Source organism: Medicago truncatula, chromosome 6 (assembly GCF_003473485.1).
Source record: "Medicago truncatula cultivar Jemalong A17 chromosome 6, MtrunA17r5.0-ANR, whole genome shotgun sequence".
Classification (NCBI taxonomy): domain Eukaryota; kingdom Viridiplantae; phylum Streptophyta; class Magnoliopsida; order Fabales; family Fabaceae; genus Medicago; species Medicago truncatula.
This window is the reverse complement of record NC_053047.1, coordinates 10,623,124-10,637,377: the sequence shown is the minus strand read 5'-3', so window position 1 is coordinate 10,637,377 and position 14,254 is coordinate 10,623,124. Positions and strand designations below refer to the sequence as shown.

Genomic DNA, 14,254 nt, shown 5'->3' with positions numbered 1-14,254 from the left:
AGATGCAGCTGCTTTCGACAATAACTCTGTTATGGGGTATGGTATGTGTTTCCGTGACTCTATGGGTGTATTATTACTTGGCAAATCAGACTTCTACTACTCATCAGCCACTGTTTTAGAGGCTGAGTCTTTAGGCCTTCTAGATGCTATCAAAGTGGCTATCTCACATGGAATGCGTGACATCATGTTTGAGACCGATTCAAAAATCTTATCTGATGCTATTGCCGCCGCCACTATTCCCATCAACGAGTTCGGTGATCTTGTAACTCATTGTAGAAGGTTACTTCTTAGTAGACCCGACTTTGTAGTGTCGTATGTTAGGAGGCAAGCAAATAGAGTTGCTCATAATATTGCTAGAGCATCACTATCTCACCCTAGCCCCCATATCTTTCATCATGTAACACCTACTTTGTATCCGTTAATTTTTAATGAAATGAACTAACTTTGCCTTTGCTCAAAAAAAAAATAAAAAATAAGCGTGTTGTAAAATATCAGAGAGATGAACTTCCTCTTCACAAAGAAAGAAAGAATCTAGTGCAAAGGAAGTTCCCAACACAACAATCATCCTAGTTACAAACAACAACGTAAGACAATGTCATCATCTTCAACCTCAAAAAACCAAAACTCACCACAACTTCGTAAAGACATAATCTTCAACCGTTGGGTTATCTTCTCACCAGCAAGATCAAAACGACCCTCCGATTTCAAATCCAAATCATCATCATCATCATCATCCAATCCCACTGGTGTTCGTTGCCCGTTCTGTATTGGCAACGAACACCAATGTGCACCCGAGATATTTCGGGTGCCAGATAATAACCCGAACTGGAAGATTCGGGTTATTGAGAATCTTTATCCTGCTCTATCACGCGAACTTGCAGACCCAGTTGATGAAACTGGGTCTGCAAGTTCGGTGTTGGATGGGTTTGGATTTCATGATGTTGTTATTGAAACTCCGGATCATGATGTGGTGTTGTCTGATTTGGAGAGGGAGGGGATTGGAGAGGTTTTTGTTGCTTATTGTGATAGGATTCTCGAGCTTGGGAAAAGGAACTCTATCAAATATGTTCAGGTTTGTTTTTGAAAATAATAGTAATGATTTTGGTGGATTAATTTTTATTTTTAAATTGTTATTATTTAGAGAAAATTGAATGAAAACTGTATGGTTTCGACTTGAGAGAAGTTGATTTACTCATTTTGAATATTGTAAGATTAAGTGTAGTGTTTTTTATTCTATTTGGTGTGATACTAGCTCTTCATCACCTACACTTTTGATCAAAGGTGTGTTCGGTGTCTGGTACCGACACATGTGATTACATTGAATTATGTCATTTTCTCAAATTAACCGTGTATGTGCCGAGTCTGGTGTTTGTGTTGGTGCTTCATAGGATATTAATGAGTATATACATTTTTTTTTACCACATCAGTTAATATATGCATTGATATTGAATTGAAGGCATGTTTGGTGTACGATATGTGTCGGACACTGACACATAACTCACGTCGATCACTTCATTTTTTAGAACTTCAAATTATTATTAGTGTCTACGTGTCGGTTTCAATGTCATATCCAATATATAGTATCCATGTTTGCGTCAGTGTTCAATAGATTAGACAAATTTAGCACTGAAACTTCGTATTGAAGTTGAATAGTGGATTTCATGTAGTTGAGATATCCCTGCGTTCAGGATGTCAGTGCATTGATTAGACAAATGATAAAATGTGCAGATTTTGATTTTTTTTGAAAATCCAAAATACTAAGCATGAAATTTGGATTGTTTGATCTTGATCCAACGTTTACCCATATCCAGTGACTGCATGAATTCAGGGCCTCCCATCTACATAGAATCTTGATTTGTCTGGTGTCTAACATGTATCGGTGCTGGACACACGTGGTTACATTAAATCAATTCATTTTTTCAATTATTACTGATGTCTACGACTACGTGTCAGTTTTAGTGTCATATCCAGTGTATGTATCGGTGCTTCATTTACATGCACACTATACATAACTTCAGTGTGGTAATTTCGGCGTACGCCTTCAATAATACTGTGGTTATATTAATCCTTTAAAATAGAAGATATTAAGTTCTTAAAATTGGTATTTTGTATGTTAAGCTTCACACTGTTTGGACTTAACAAAATATATTTCTGGTATGAAATGGAAATTCACGCCGTACTCTTACTGATTAGACTTGAGTTTGGGATCCATTCAAGAGAATAAAACTCTCTCCCAGCTTATTACTGACACAATTAATTTGAATAGTTTGTATTCATAATTTTTTTTATGTAAATCAACCTTTTAGATGTGATTCAGAATAGTTTGTGGATCTTGGAATTATTATGGAGATATTCATTTTAGTCTATTTGCATTATGCAGTAGTGAGCTATGACATCTAAACATTGTATTCATTTTACTTTGTGTAATGATATAGCAATCGAGCAATTAAGAAATGAGGCTCCCGCTTCACATCACTGACTATGGATCTATTCACTTTTATGATTTAAATTATCATTATCTAATATAACATTGAAATTGCAAATAACGTAGTCTTGCATTATTCTGCACACTGTTGTTAAATAGCGGTGCTATAGTGTTGTGGAATTTGAACAAATTTTTATTGTTCTGCGACACACTATTAAGTATAAAATGTTGTCAAATAGCGGCCTTATAACACTATTGTATAGCGAAATTCAAACAAACCGCTATTTTCGGTGATCTGCAATTGACAACACTGGTTCTGCATAATTATATTACTGTTATTGTTCTTCTTTTTGCACCTGTTTCAAGTAATTAATTGTTCTTCTTTTCGCACCTGTTTCAAGTAATTATTATGTATAAACTTGAGTTCATTAATCTTTGAAGGTGTTTAAAAACCATGGTGCTGCAGCTGGTGCATCAATGAGTCATTCTCATAGTCAAATGATTGCCCTGCCCATTATTCCACCTAGTGTTTCTGCCCGTCTTGGAAGTATGAAGGAATATTTTGATCAGACCGGCAAATGTTCTATTTGTGAAATTCAACAGGAGGATCTATTGATTGATTCATCGACATACTTCTTTTCATTGGTTCCTTATGCCGCTTCATTTCCTTTTGAGATATGGATTGTTCCTCGATATCACTCTGCTCATTTCCATGAGCTGGATGCGGAAAAGGTAACACTCATGTTCTTTGCAAAGTCTCATGAATGCTTAAATGCATAATATTTAGTTTGCTTTCAATTCATACGACATATGGATTAAAGGCTTGGATTGTTGTTATATGAGACTCGAAGTCGGTTGTCATGATTTCTGAGCCCTTAGATGCTAGATTTTTTATAGGGGTGATTACATGTGACAAACATTGAGTAAGTCGATCCGAAATGGTGTTAGGATTTTGAACATTGAGTTCTTCAATCCATGGTTTCATCTTGCAGATAGTCCAAGCTTAGCTGCCTCTTTGCCAGGAAATCTTTCATTCCGCTGTTTGAATCCTCTGTTCTGGACAAGTGAGTTGTGAATCTGAATGCTTGGTTCTCCTTAGGACGGCTTGTGGTGAGCATTGCCTCTTTGATGGAACTCTGAGGCCTGAGTTGGTTTTTCCGAGGCCCTATGGTGGCCGCCAATGTTCCTGCTCAGAAACACTTAGTTGATCACCTTGTTGGTGATGGATCCTTTCATCCCCGAATGCGTTACTGCAGCTATGACTCGTAATCTGCTGCTTCTGCTCCAATGTGTGGGGGTGGGGGTGGTATCCGAACAGTTATGGTGTCTATACCTGGGGGGTTTTGCCCCCTATTTATAGTAGTTCTGGGATCTGAAGAATGCTACGGTTGAAGCAATCTGATTGGCTGAAGCGTCGTGCTTATGCTGTGTTTGAACATGTTGTCCCTATCTTTGCAAGGGTTTAAGCACTTTCACATTTGAGTTCTCCGTATCTGATAACAGTTGTACTCTCCAATAAGAGCTCCCTCTTATCAGGTCGTAGCTGATTGTTATATTCAGGATATGCTGTCATCCTGACCCCTTCTCATTTTAGCCCGTCTTCTAAACCGAGTTAAAATTTGGATGATCTTCACACCATATTTGTTTGGGCCGGAGTTAAGATTATAGGATGGCCTATGTTTGGCTTGTTATGTTCATTCTGGTACAGTTTGATAGATTCAAAACTGGCACAGATAAGAAGGATTCAATAGAGAATGGCATATATTAGGGTGAAGAGAACCCCTCCGTATTATTCATAATTCTCTTATCAGTGTAATCAAAGAAGGAATACGGCAATGTGATTTTTAAAGAACATTTTCTCTCCTTACCAGAAATGAGGGAGTTTCTAGCTACCTCCTGATACTGTTATGCTTCTGCTTATATTAATGAAGTTACGTTATTTAACTTCCCTCTTCTACTCCCCCACGACGATCCCTCACATAGATCCTTTTTATTACCGAGTGTCTATCATAATCCTAGTAGATTGAATTTAAACATTCTTGTTAAAGATAGTTTGAGCTATTGCTACCGGTTGTGGATTTTGCAATGCTACGGGTTTAGTTTAGTGTAGCACTGAACCTTCTAGTATTGCTATAGCATACACTATTGAACACAATTATCAACTTAATATATATGTTGTAATTTCTCCAGTTCGGCGCTTATGGTCTGAAAGTTAATCTTTGTTATCTTGACATTTATGTTACAGGCAGCTGATCTTGGAGGTTTGTTGAAACAAATGCTTAGGAAGATATCTTTGCAGTTGAATGATCCGCCATTCAACTTTATGATTCACACAAGTCCACTGCATGGCGATGAGTCAGAGTTGGCATACACACATTGGTTTATACAGATAGTACCTCAACTTATCGGGACAGCGGGTTTCGAGCTCGCAACTGGATGTTACATAAATCCAGTTTTCCCTGAGGATGCTGCAAAGATTCTAAGAGAAGTGAATGTTTAAGAGTCAGAACAAAAAAGGTAGAAACATACTGTTAACCTAGGGCCTGTTTGGAAGGAACTACAGTTTGAGGTCATCAATTACTGACATAAATATTTGGGAAACTGTTTGAGAGAACCTATGGAAACAACTTGTATAAGTTGTTTTCAGTTTATTTCCATAAGCTTTTCATGCTAGCCTATGAAAGTAGCTTATAACTTATATGAAAACAGTTTGACTTTATTTTATCTTTTTCTATAGAAACAGCTTGTACAGAAGCACTTATATGATATACATTCTTATCTTTTTGTGCTATGAAAGTAGCTTATTCGAAAGAACCAATCGGATAAGCATCGGTCAAAATAGTTTCTTATTTTTGTGAGTCGGTAAACGCTTTTTTTTAGTTATCATGTTATTTGTATGAAGCCTTTACCTATGTTTAGGAATGAATAATCATCAATGATTCAACTTCTAACCATTGGCTTAAGGGGTCAACGTCTCTTACCACTTTGACCGATCCATTTTTGGTGGAAAAAGTATCCAAAAGTGTATTTTGAGACAATAATATCCTAAAGGTAAAGGGCATACTATTGAAAACTAGATTATGGTGTTACCAAAACATATAAAAATTATAAAGATACTCACCCAGAGAAATTGAATATCTATAAAAATAACACTTACATTATTGTGCAAAAAATATTAAGAAATAGACGTATCCACATTAAAGAAATGAAATTTACATAAAAAAATAACTATCAATATCCCTACATTTTAGGGATGTAAATGCAAGAATGGTTGCTCATATTACTCTTATGAAAAGAGTATCAAACTTATGATTTTAAGCTTCCCAACCTCTAAGGACAGTAGCCCTTGCTACACGGTTAACTGCAAGTGTAAAGGCTCCCATACGAAGATCACAATTATGTGTTTGACACATTTCTTTCACATCTTTGAAACCTTTGGTCATGTATGTCTTTAACTCATTGTTCACCTTTTCTTCATTCCACATGAATCCTTGTATGTTCTGAAAATTACATAATCATATATCATTCAACCTTATAATATAGCTACACAAAAATATGTGCTTGCAAAGTTAATTTTTTGTAGTCATACCATTGTTTATTCAATCTAAAATTTTAAGAATTTAATCAGTATATGTCAGAGTACAATTATTTTACACATGCATTCAATAATGTGTTGTCACGTCAATTAATAAATCTGAAAATACATCATATTTATTAATTGACATGACAACTCATCATTAGATGTATGTGTAAAATGATTATAAACCGACGGTGTATTAATGTAAAATAATTTAGTAAATGATAAAAAATTTACCTGGACCCACTCAAAGTAGCTAACTGTAACTCCTCCTGAATTTGCATATATGTCTGGAAGGATCACAACCCCTTTCTTTTTCAAAATCTGCAAAGTAAGGTTTCAGTTAAAAGCATTTGAATATTAATTTCTTATAGGTTTTCTTTCTTTTGTTTTTTTTTTTGTTTGATAAAGGGAAGAAAAAAAGAGAGAATTCAAACTAACCTCATCTGCATCTGGGTCAGTTGGGTGATTGGCTGCTTCCACAATAAATTTGGCTTTAATCTCATTTGCATTTTCCCTTCATCCATACCAAAAGTTGAGAACAAAAACAAAGTTTTAGACTTATGTGCATTCAAGGTACTAGAATAACAATTAGCAAAGGCCAAAAAATGTTTTCTATGAATAAATAATCACTTTAGTCCTTAAATATATTGGCATTAGAATTCGTATATCGTCAGTTAGTTTAGTCATCAATTTTTTTTGGTAATTTATCTCTAAACATATGTTTCATATTAGTTAATTTGATCTATCAAATATTCAAATTAATAACAGAATATGCACTTAGTACTTGTTTGATATCATGGTGAGTTTGACAAAATCATGATGAGTCACTGTGATTTTTTCAAATCCATCGTAATATCAAATATGCATGTTCTATAATAATTTTGTTACAATAAGATATTATAGTAACACCACCTCACACATACACATATATCGACCAAAATAATAGTTTACACTCAATTTTGTGATATTATTTATGCAGAAAGAAATATCAAAAGAATCTTATAAAAATATGAAAATTTTAAAACAGGAATTTGATTATGGATCTCAATTTTCTATAAATGAAACTATGAACTTGTTTGAATTGAAAAGTACTTATGTGTAAGCTAAAATTTAATCTAAATTTGGCTTATGTGAAAGTACCTATTGATGACTCCACCAAGAGCAGCAGGGATAAGAACATCACAATCTTCAACCAAAATTGACTTAGGATCAATTGAATCACCACCATGAAATCCTTTAATTCCTCTATTCTCTTTGGAATACTTAAGTAGGCTTGGAATGTCAAGACCATTGCTGTTCTTTATAGCTCCTGTTATGTCACTTACAGCAACAATTTTTCCACCCTTTTCATTTATTAATTGTGCAGCCCATGACCCCACATTTCCAAAACCCTGAAAGATACATAACATTGACGTTGAGTTTGACATAATCACAATATTATCGTTAATAATGTGCCACAATAATTTTGAAAAATACTAACTTTTAAGCTTCAATAAAATCACAATATGATCATAGTTTCGTGAAACTCATCGTGATTCCAAACATACCCATATCTTTGACAAAAATGTTATCAACTCAGAAAAATGTTTAAGGTCGTGTTAAGAGACAAAGTTTTAGAAAGGTCTGCGACTGCGATTGCGACCACATTCAAGGTTGCAATATCAAGGTTAACGTGTCTACGACAGTGAATTAGACTGCATCGACTGCATTTAATCATGATTCTTCGTAATATGTAAAATGTGACACAACTACGACCGCGATTTAAAACTAGTTAGTGTTTCTAATTAGGGTAATATAAAAAAAGTACCTGTATGACAAACCGTTGACCAGATACACTCTTTCCATATTCATTAAGCAAAGCCTCAGTTGCAAAGAGGACACCTCTTCCAGTAGCAGCATCTCTTCCTAGAGATCCACCAAGATCCTTGATTCAAAATGAAAAAAATTAGAAATGAATTTGGTTTATTAACACTGATTAAAATGAAAATTATAAACAAATTAATTTACTTACTATAGGTTTTCCAGTCACTACTGCAGGAGAATGACCATGAAATTTTGAATACTCATCTAGTATCCATGCCATTGTCTGCATTCAAAACAAAGAAGTTAAACAGTGAATGTTAGGTGTCAGACACTGACACATGTTAGAGACCAGACACACCTTCCATCAGAAGTGTCTATCCTACAATTTTTTTGAACACATGCATTAATACTAACCTGTGGTCCTGTTCCCATATCAGGTGCAGGCACATCAGTATGAACTCCAATAAGATCATGAATCTTCTGAGTAAAAACTCTAGTAAGCCTTTCTAACTCAGAAGCACTTAACTCTGAAGGGTCAACCCCTATCCCTCCTTTGGCACCACCATATGGTAAATTTGCTACTGCTGTTTTCCATGTCATTAGTTGTGCTAATGCATTCACTTCATCTGGTTCAACCTACATAGCCCAATACATTGTTACTCAGTGAAATTATTGTTAAAGAGTCCCACATTTGATAGGAGATGTCCAGTCCTAGGCGTGAGGATGTGTCTTAAACAGTCCCACATCGAATAAGAGATAAGACAATGTGTTTTTAATTGAGAACAATCCTCTCCTTACAAACCGGTTTTGTAGGGATGTGTCAGAACCAACCATAGTTTTAAAAAGAAAGTCAAGAATATAAATTTGAAAAGTCAAGAATATAAATAACCTCAGGATGGTATCTGATCCCTCCTTTCATAGGGCCTCTAGAGTTATCATGTTGAATTCTGAATCCAACATATGTAGCCAAGGTTCCATCATCTTTAGGGATGCTACACTCCACCTGAATTTTCATTAAGACCATGAGTTATCAAACTACATGATTCAAATCTTAAGATATATTTACCGTACAATAAAATATGGCCGTGTCCAGATAAACAACTTAATCAAATGCATATAACATAAACGGTTATCATATAAGTGTTTATGTATAAAAAACTATATCTATAACAAAATATAAAATCAAATCAAATTGTTTTCATATCAGTTATAAGATGTTTTCATAAGCTGCTTCGAAAAACATACGAGAACGTAAACTAAAAACAGTTTATAGACATGTTATAAGTGTTTATGAAATAATGATTAACAAAACAAAGTGATCATGAAAACAAGATATTTGTGTGATTTCACTTACCTTAATTTCTCTGAATGGAATCAACAAACTTTTCTCAATCTTTGAATCCAATCCCAAAAGCCTAGAGGCCAACTTAAAGTTCCTATTGGTGGCTGCTAGTGCATTCATTGTAAAGACTAATACAAACAATTTTTTTCAACCTTTAGTAAGAGATATTCAAGATGTGGAAAATAGATATTGTAGATATGATGGTAGCTAGAATTTATTTATATATAGCTATTTTGGGGAAGGAAAAAAGAGAAGAAAGACAAATCAAATTTTTTTCTCCTTGAAAATAGGATAGACACGTAAGAACCAGCTAGTTATAGAGTCAATGTCAACAAAATTTATTCAATATAAGAGTTTGGTAGGTGTAGGACACACAACATGAACATGGATAAGGAACAAAAACGTGAAAATAACATGTGGATCAAAGTCAGCAAATAAAATTAAATATTGGTCTACATACATACTACAATGTGAATGCAAGAATAAAAATAAAAAAAAGAAGACGTGAAGATTTCATAGTTGCCTCTTATGTGTTAATATATCCAAAATATTACTAACTTGTTTTATTAACACTTTTCTATTTAGGGGGTGTTTTAGCAACACTTTGATTGTGTCTCTTTTACCTTTTGTATTCATTCATAATTAATGTGGTAGATGTGATTGATTCAAGCATAAGGTAGTGCCCCCACTAAAACTCCAAAGTTTGGCAAAAAAAGGCATTAAAAAATGTGTATTTTTGCATGAAAGTATACTTACACGACACCAAAGTTCTTAGGGGGGAGAGCTAGTAGGAACTATCCTATCCCAATAGCGTTTATTTGGAGCTCAATATGAAATCCTCCCTTAAAACAATGCTAACCCCAATAACATTGGACCGACCTTATCTAATCATAAGACTCAAAAGTGAAACCAAACATACATTAAATTGATATAAGATTGAATTTTTTTTATGCGTTTTGTGGTTAAAGTTACATTAAATTTGGACAAATAAACTTCTCGTGGACTTTTTGCACAGCATGGCTGCTTATTTCTCGTGGAGATATATTTTATTGCACGTTCACCATGCAACTAGTAAACATGGGGAATATTTATGTCCGCTTTTTAAGATAAGCTTAAATAGTTTTGTAAGTGTACATCATATCATATGAGATAAGGATGTGTCTCAGGAACGACAAACATGATTTTATAGCAGCAATGAATGATTTCTAGGTATATAAGGTTACAACACTCTTAGGAAGCAATGACATGAAGCTTAAAGGAAGTAATTAATTGGTTTGATAGCATGAGTTTTGCATGGATGTTGGTTGAATTTGACCGTAAGCAAGTGGTTGAAGGCATTAGAAGTAATTTTAATGTCAATTTTGGTGCTATTTGAACTTTTTGTAAAGCTTCGCTTAGTTCTAGAGAAAACTTTAAGATATGATTTTTGTTTTTTTTTTTTGCAAAAGAGGACCAAAGGCCCGAAAGAAAGACTAAGAAACTAGTGTGACATTACTAAATATACACAACCCCCAAAAATATCATCAAAAAATAATTTATGGAGTTTGTTAGGCGGAGTCTCCAAAATAGTACAACTTAAAGAATCTAGAGATAGACTAAAGTTAGTCAGCCAATCAGTACAATGATTGCACTCCCTCCAGGTATGACGAAATTGGGTACTCCAATTCAAAGGTAAAAGATTGTGAATACATTGCACTAATGTGGAAATCGTCCCACTAAACTTGTTATCTTTACCCATATTAATCAGAATCTTAGAGCCACTTCCATAATGAGATGTGGAGTATGCTCCTTCCAAGCCATCTCGAAGCTTAGGTACATGCCCCATAGTTCAACACACCACAATCATCCTAATGTAGCATTTTATCAATCTTCTATCCGAGTTACGTAGAAGGCTACCATAGCATGAAGATTCTCCGCCCCTTTGCAAGCACCATCGATGTTGAGTTTTATCCAATCATTAGGTGGTTTATTTGAACCAATTTAGACTGTCTCTTTTCTTTGAAGATTTTGATGAAGCGGTTGGGTTGAATACAAGTTCACCCCTCTTGTAAAATTTTGAACTACCAAAACAAGGTTGTTTGGTTGTTGAAAATCATCTTAAAAAATAGCTTTGTTTCTCCACTTCGAAAGAAATCAACAAGTGGTCATAAAAGTTGTCTTCCAACTTGCAAGAACATATCCAATCCCAATCATGTTGATGATATTGAAAATCCAGTACCTGCAATCAAAATTAAGGAAATGAATGATAAAATTAGATGGAACCAAAAAGAGTCATACCTGAGTAGCGTAGCTAGACACAATCCTGAAGCACATGGATGGCTGTTTCATTGCCTCTCCCACATCCGGTGCATTAGTGAGAAATGTCCACACCCCACTTGCTTCTACGAAAATTTGTAAGAATGTATTCATGGGCCGCCAACCGTATAAAAGTTTGGATGCGGTGAGGTCTTTTCGAATCCCACAAGGACTTCTAATTTGTTCCCTAAGATACAACCTATAATAACTCTAAAAGGTAAAATGATAAGTATTAGTTCCTTCCCATCCCAAGGTATCAGGCCCTTCTGCATCGTCGGGGGTTGGTAAAGCAAAGCACCTGATTCATAACATTAAGTGATAAATTGTCTTGCTGAAAACTTATGGATTCAGTGCATCCCTCACAAAAGGAGTTGTATCAACGAGGTTTTGGAAGCTAAATTGAGGAGCTCACTACCATTAAGAATCCATTATCTAGCCATAAATTAGTCTTATTGCCATCCCCTATCTGCCAAAATACACGACATTGAAAATCATTCCAAACTCCTGCTAAAGTTATCCGTAGAGAAGAGTCATAAGGCTGTGAGCTACAAGAAACCGTGAGATCATTATTTCAACCATATTTGCTAAGAAGTACTCTACACCAAAGTTAATCTGGGTTTTATATAAGGTTCTACATCATTTTCATAAGGAAAGCCTCATTCATATGACGTGGTCTCTTAAATCCCATACCACCATCAAACTTCGGATGACAAATATATCCCAACTCACCAGATGCGCTTTCCGCCCTTTCTCAGTGTCCCCTCCACAGTAAACCACGCTGAATTTTCTCAATCTCTTCGCAATTAGTTTTGAGAATTTTTGCGTATTGCGTTTGTTAGCTAAACTAGCATTATCATAACCTTTTCTTAAATTCATGATCATATGACTTGTTGTATTATGACTGCACTTATAGAGGAAATGTATTAGGTGCATGCATATAAATTATGAAAATTTATTTTTATGAAATTTTGATTAAAATTATTTTCATTTTGATTAAAGTTATAGGTTTAAATATTTTGTGAATTAGACAAAAATATTAACTCTCTAATTTGAAGAAATTTTTGTGAATCCTACTATTTTATGTGACCGTTTTTTCAAATTATAAGATTTATATGAATATTATCATAAAAGAGTAGATGACTACTAATTAATTGAGTGTTGTTATAATGCTAGGCATTATATTGTCCCCTAAAATTTTGAAAAGCCAGATTGGAGTCCGAAAGCACGAGTTCCCTTAAATTAATGGCTATAAGAAGTGCCATCATCTTCAAATTGTATATTTTATAAGCTATGGAAATCTTAGTCTTGTGATCTATTATATAGATTAAAAAGACTATGCTATATGACTTTTAGGCCAGGTGCCATGTTTTATGCTCCACGCAATGCTAATCCAGTTTGCTGCTTAGGCGTTTAACAGTTGCTCACAGACACTTAAAATATTCCATAGTTAATTAGCTGTTATTCAAACATTTTTTAAATCAGTTAAATCGTTTTAAAAAGTAATTGAATCGATATAAAAAGCATCAATTAAAAACCGTTTTAAAGTGAACGACAATTACCTATCATTCGAACAAGTTTTTTTAAATGTTTGTAAGCAATCTAAAGAACAATTACTACCATCCTATAAAACCTTGTCGAGTTGGGCATGTTCTCCGTCCATTTCAAATTTCAAATACACGTCAGTTCATATTATCAGCCTGCATTAATGTCAACTCTACTTCATCCCAACCCAACAACACACTTACAAAGCCGACAAGGAACTCAACTTGGTTTAGAAAAGCAAAGGGTCATACAAAAATAATTTTTTTAATGGACGTCGAACTTTAGGTGCTTTTTTTTTAAAAAAAAGATTCTAAAAAAGCACATATAATTGCACGTGAGCCTCTCTTTAATTTTTTATTTTTTAATTTTAAAAATACACGCGTGGCATTTATATTTATTTTTAATTCAAAAATGCACATGTGGCATTCTTGTCACTTAAGTGACGTGACATGTAAGCGTTGGCCGAATCAAAATTGAAGTTTTGTGTTAAGAATCTCACATTGGATGGGAGATGACCTGATAATGTGTTTATAAATAGGGACAATTTTCACCTCACAAGTCAGTTTTGTAGGGTTGTGTTAGGCTCAACCACAATTTCTAAGATGATATCAGAGTCTGGTTCATGATCTGTTTAGCCATCTGCTATCAGGTTTCCGTTATCAGACCGCCCTCCATTTATGTCCACTCTCCAGATGTCCAGTCCTGGGCGTGACAGGGTGTGCTAAGAGTCCCACATCTGATATAAGATGTCCTAACGATGTGTTTATAAATGGAAGCAATCCTAACCTCACAAGCCGGTTTTGTGAAATTGTGTTAAATCCAACCACGATTATAAGATTTTGCATAAAGGATAAAGTCGGAGGTTAAATTTGTTATTTTCTTTATAGGGACAAATCACAATGTTTTAAAATATAAAGAAAGAAAACTGCATTTAAACCAAAATAATAATGAACATGACACTTTCCAGTTAGTGGAACGAAGATATCGTACTCCCTTCGGTCTTTATTATAAAAAAAAATTGACTTTTTAGGTTCATAAAATAATTAATGTATCTTATTGTAAATATAGACTAGATACATCACTTATATGATGAATCAAAAAAATCAATTATTTCTTATAATAAGGATCGGAGGGGGTATTATTTAATAATTACAATACTATTCTTAAAATAAATTATTTTTGTCAATCGAAAGTAAAGGTCATTGAAGTTAAAACACTTCTACCTTTCTCAAATGATTGTTATTGTTATTAGATAAGTAAATTTGCT

At 34.3% G+C, this 14,254-nt stretch overlaps 2 protein-coding genes across 2 annotated transcripts; one reads left to right on the top strand and one right to left on the bottom strand.

Annotated features, from left to right (window-relative positions):
- The first annotated feature begins 479 nt into the window (after positions 1 to 479).
- LOC11414501 (ADP-glucose phosphorylase) lies at positions 480 to 5,274 on the top strand. The gene is made up of 3 exons (XM_013596121.3): positions 480 to 1,072; positions 2,867 to 3,157; positions 4,671 to 5,274. The coding sequence occupies exons 1-3, from the start codon at positions 593 to 595 to the stop codon at positions 4,923 to 4,925; spliced, it is 1,026 nt and encodes a 341-aa protein (XP_013451575.1). The 5' UTR covers positions 480 to 592; the 3' UTR covers positions 4,926 to 5,274.
- Positions 5,275 to 5,555: 281 nt separating this feature from the next.
- On the bottom strand, positions 5,556 to 9,388 carry LOC11414500 (probable glutamate dehydrogenase 3). The gene is made up of 9 exons (XM_003618924.4): positions 9,163 to 9,388; positions 8,698 to 8,811; positions 8,223 to 8,444; positions 8,017 to 8,091; positions 7,813 to 7,929; positions 7,146 to 7,396; positions 6,444 to 6,519; positions 6,240 to 6,326; positions 5,556 to 5,925 (listed from the first exon to the last, which is right to left on the bottom strand). Exons 1-9 carry the CDS (start codon positions 9,268 to 9,270, stop codon positions 5,740 to 5,742), a joined length of 1,236 nt encoding a protein of 411 aa, XP_003618972.1. The 5' UTR covers positions 9,271 to 9,388; the 3' UTR covers positions 5,556 to 5,739.
- Between the last annotated feature and the right edge of the window lie 4,866 nt (positions 9,389 to 14,254).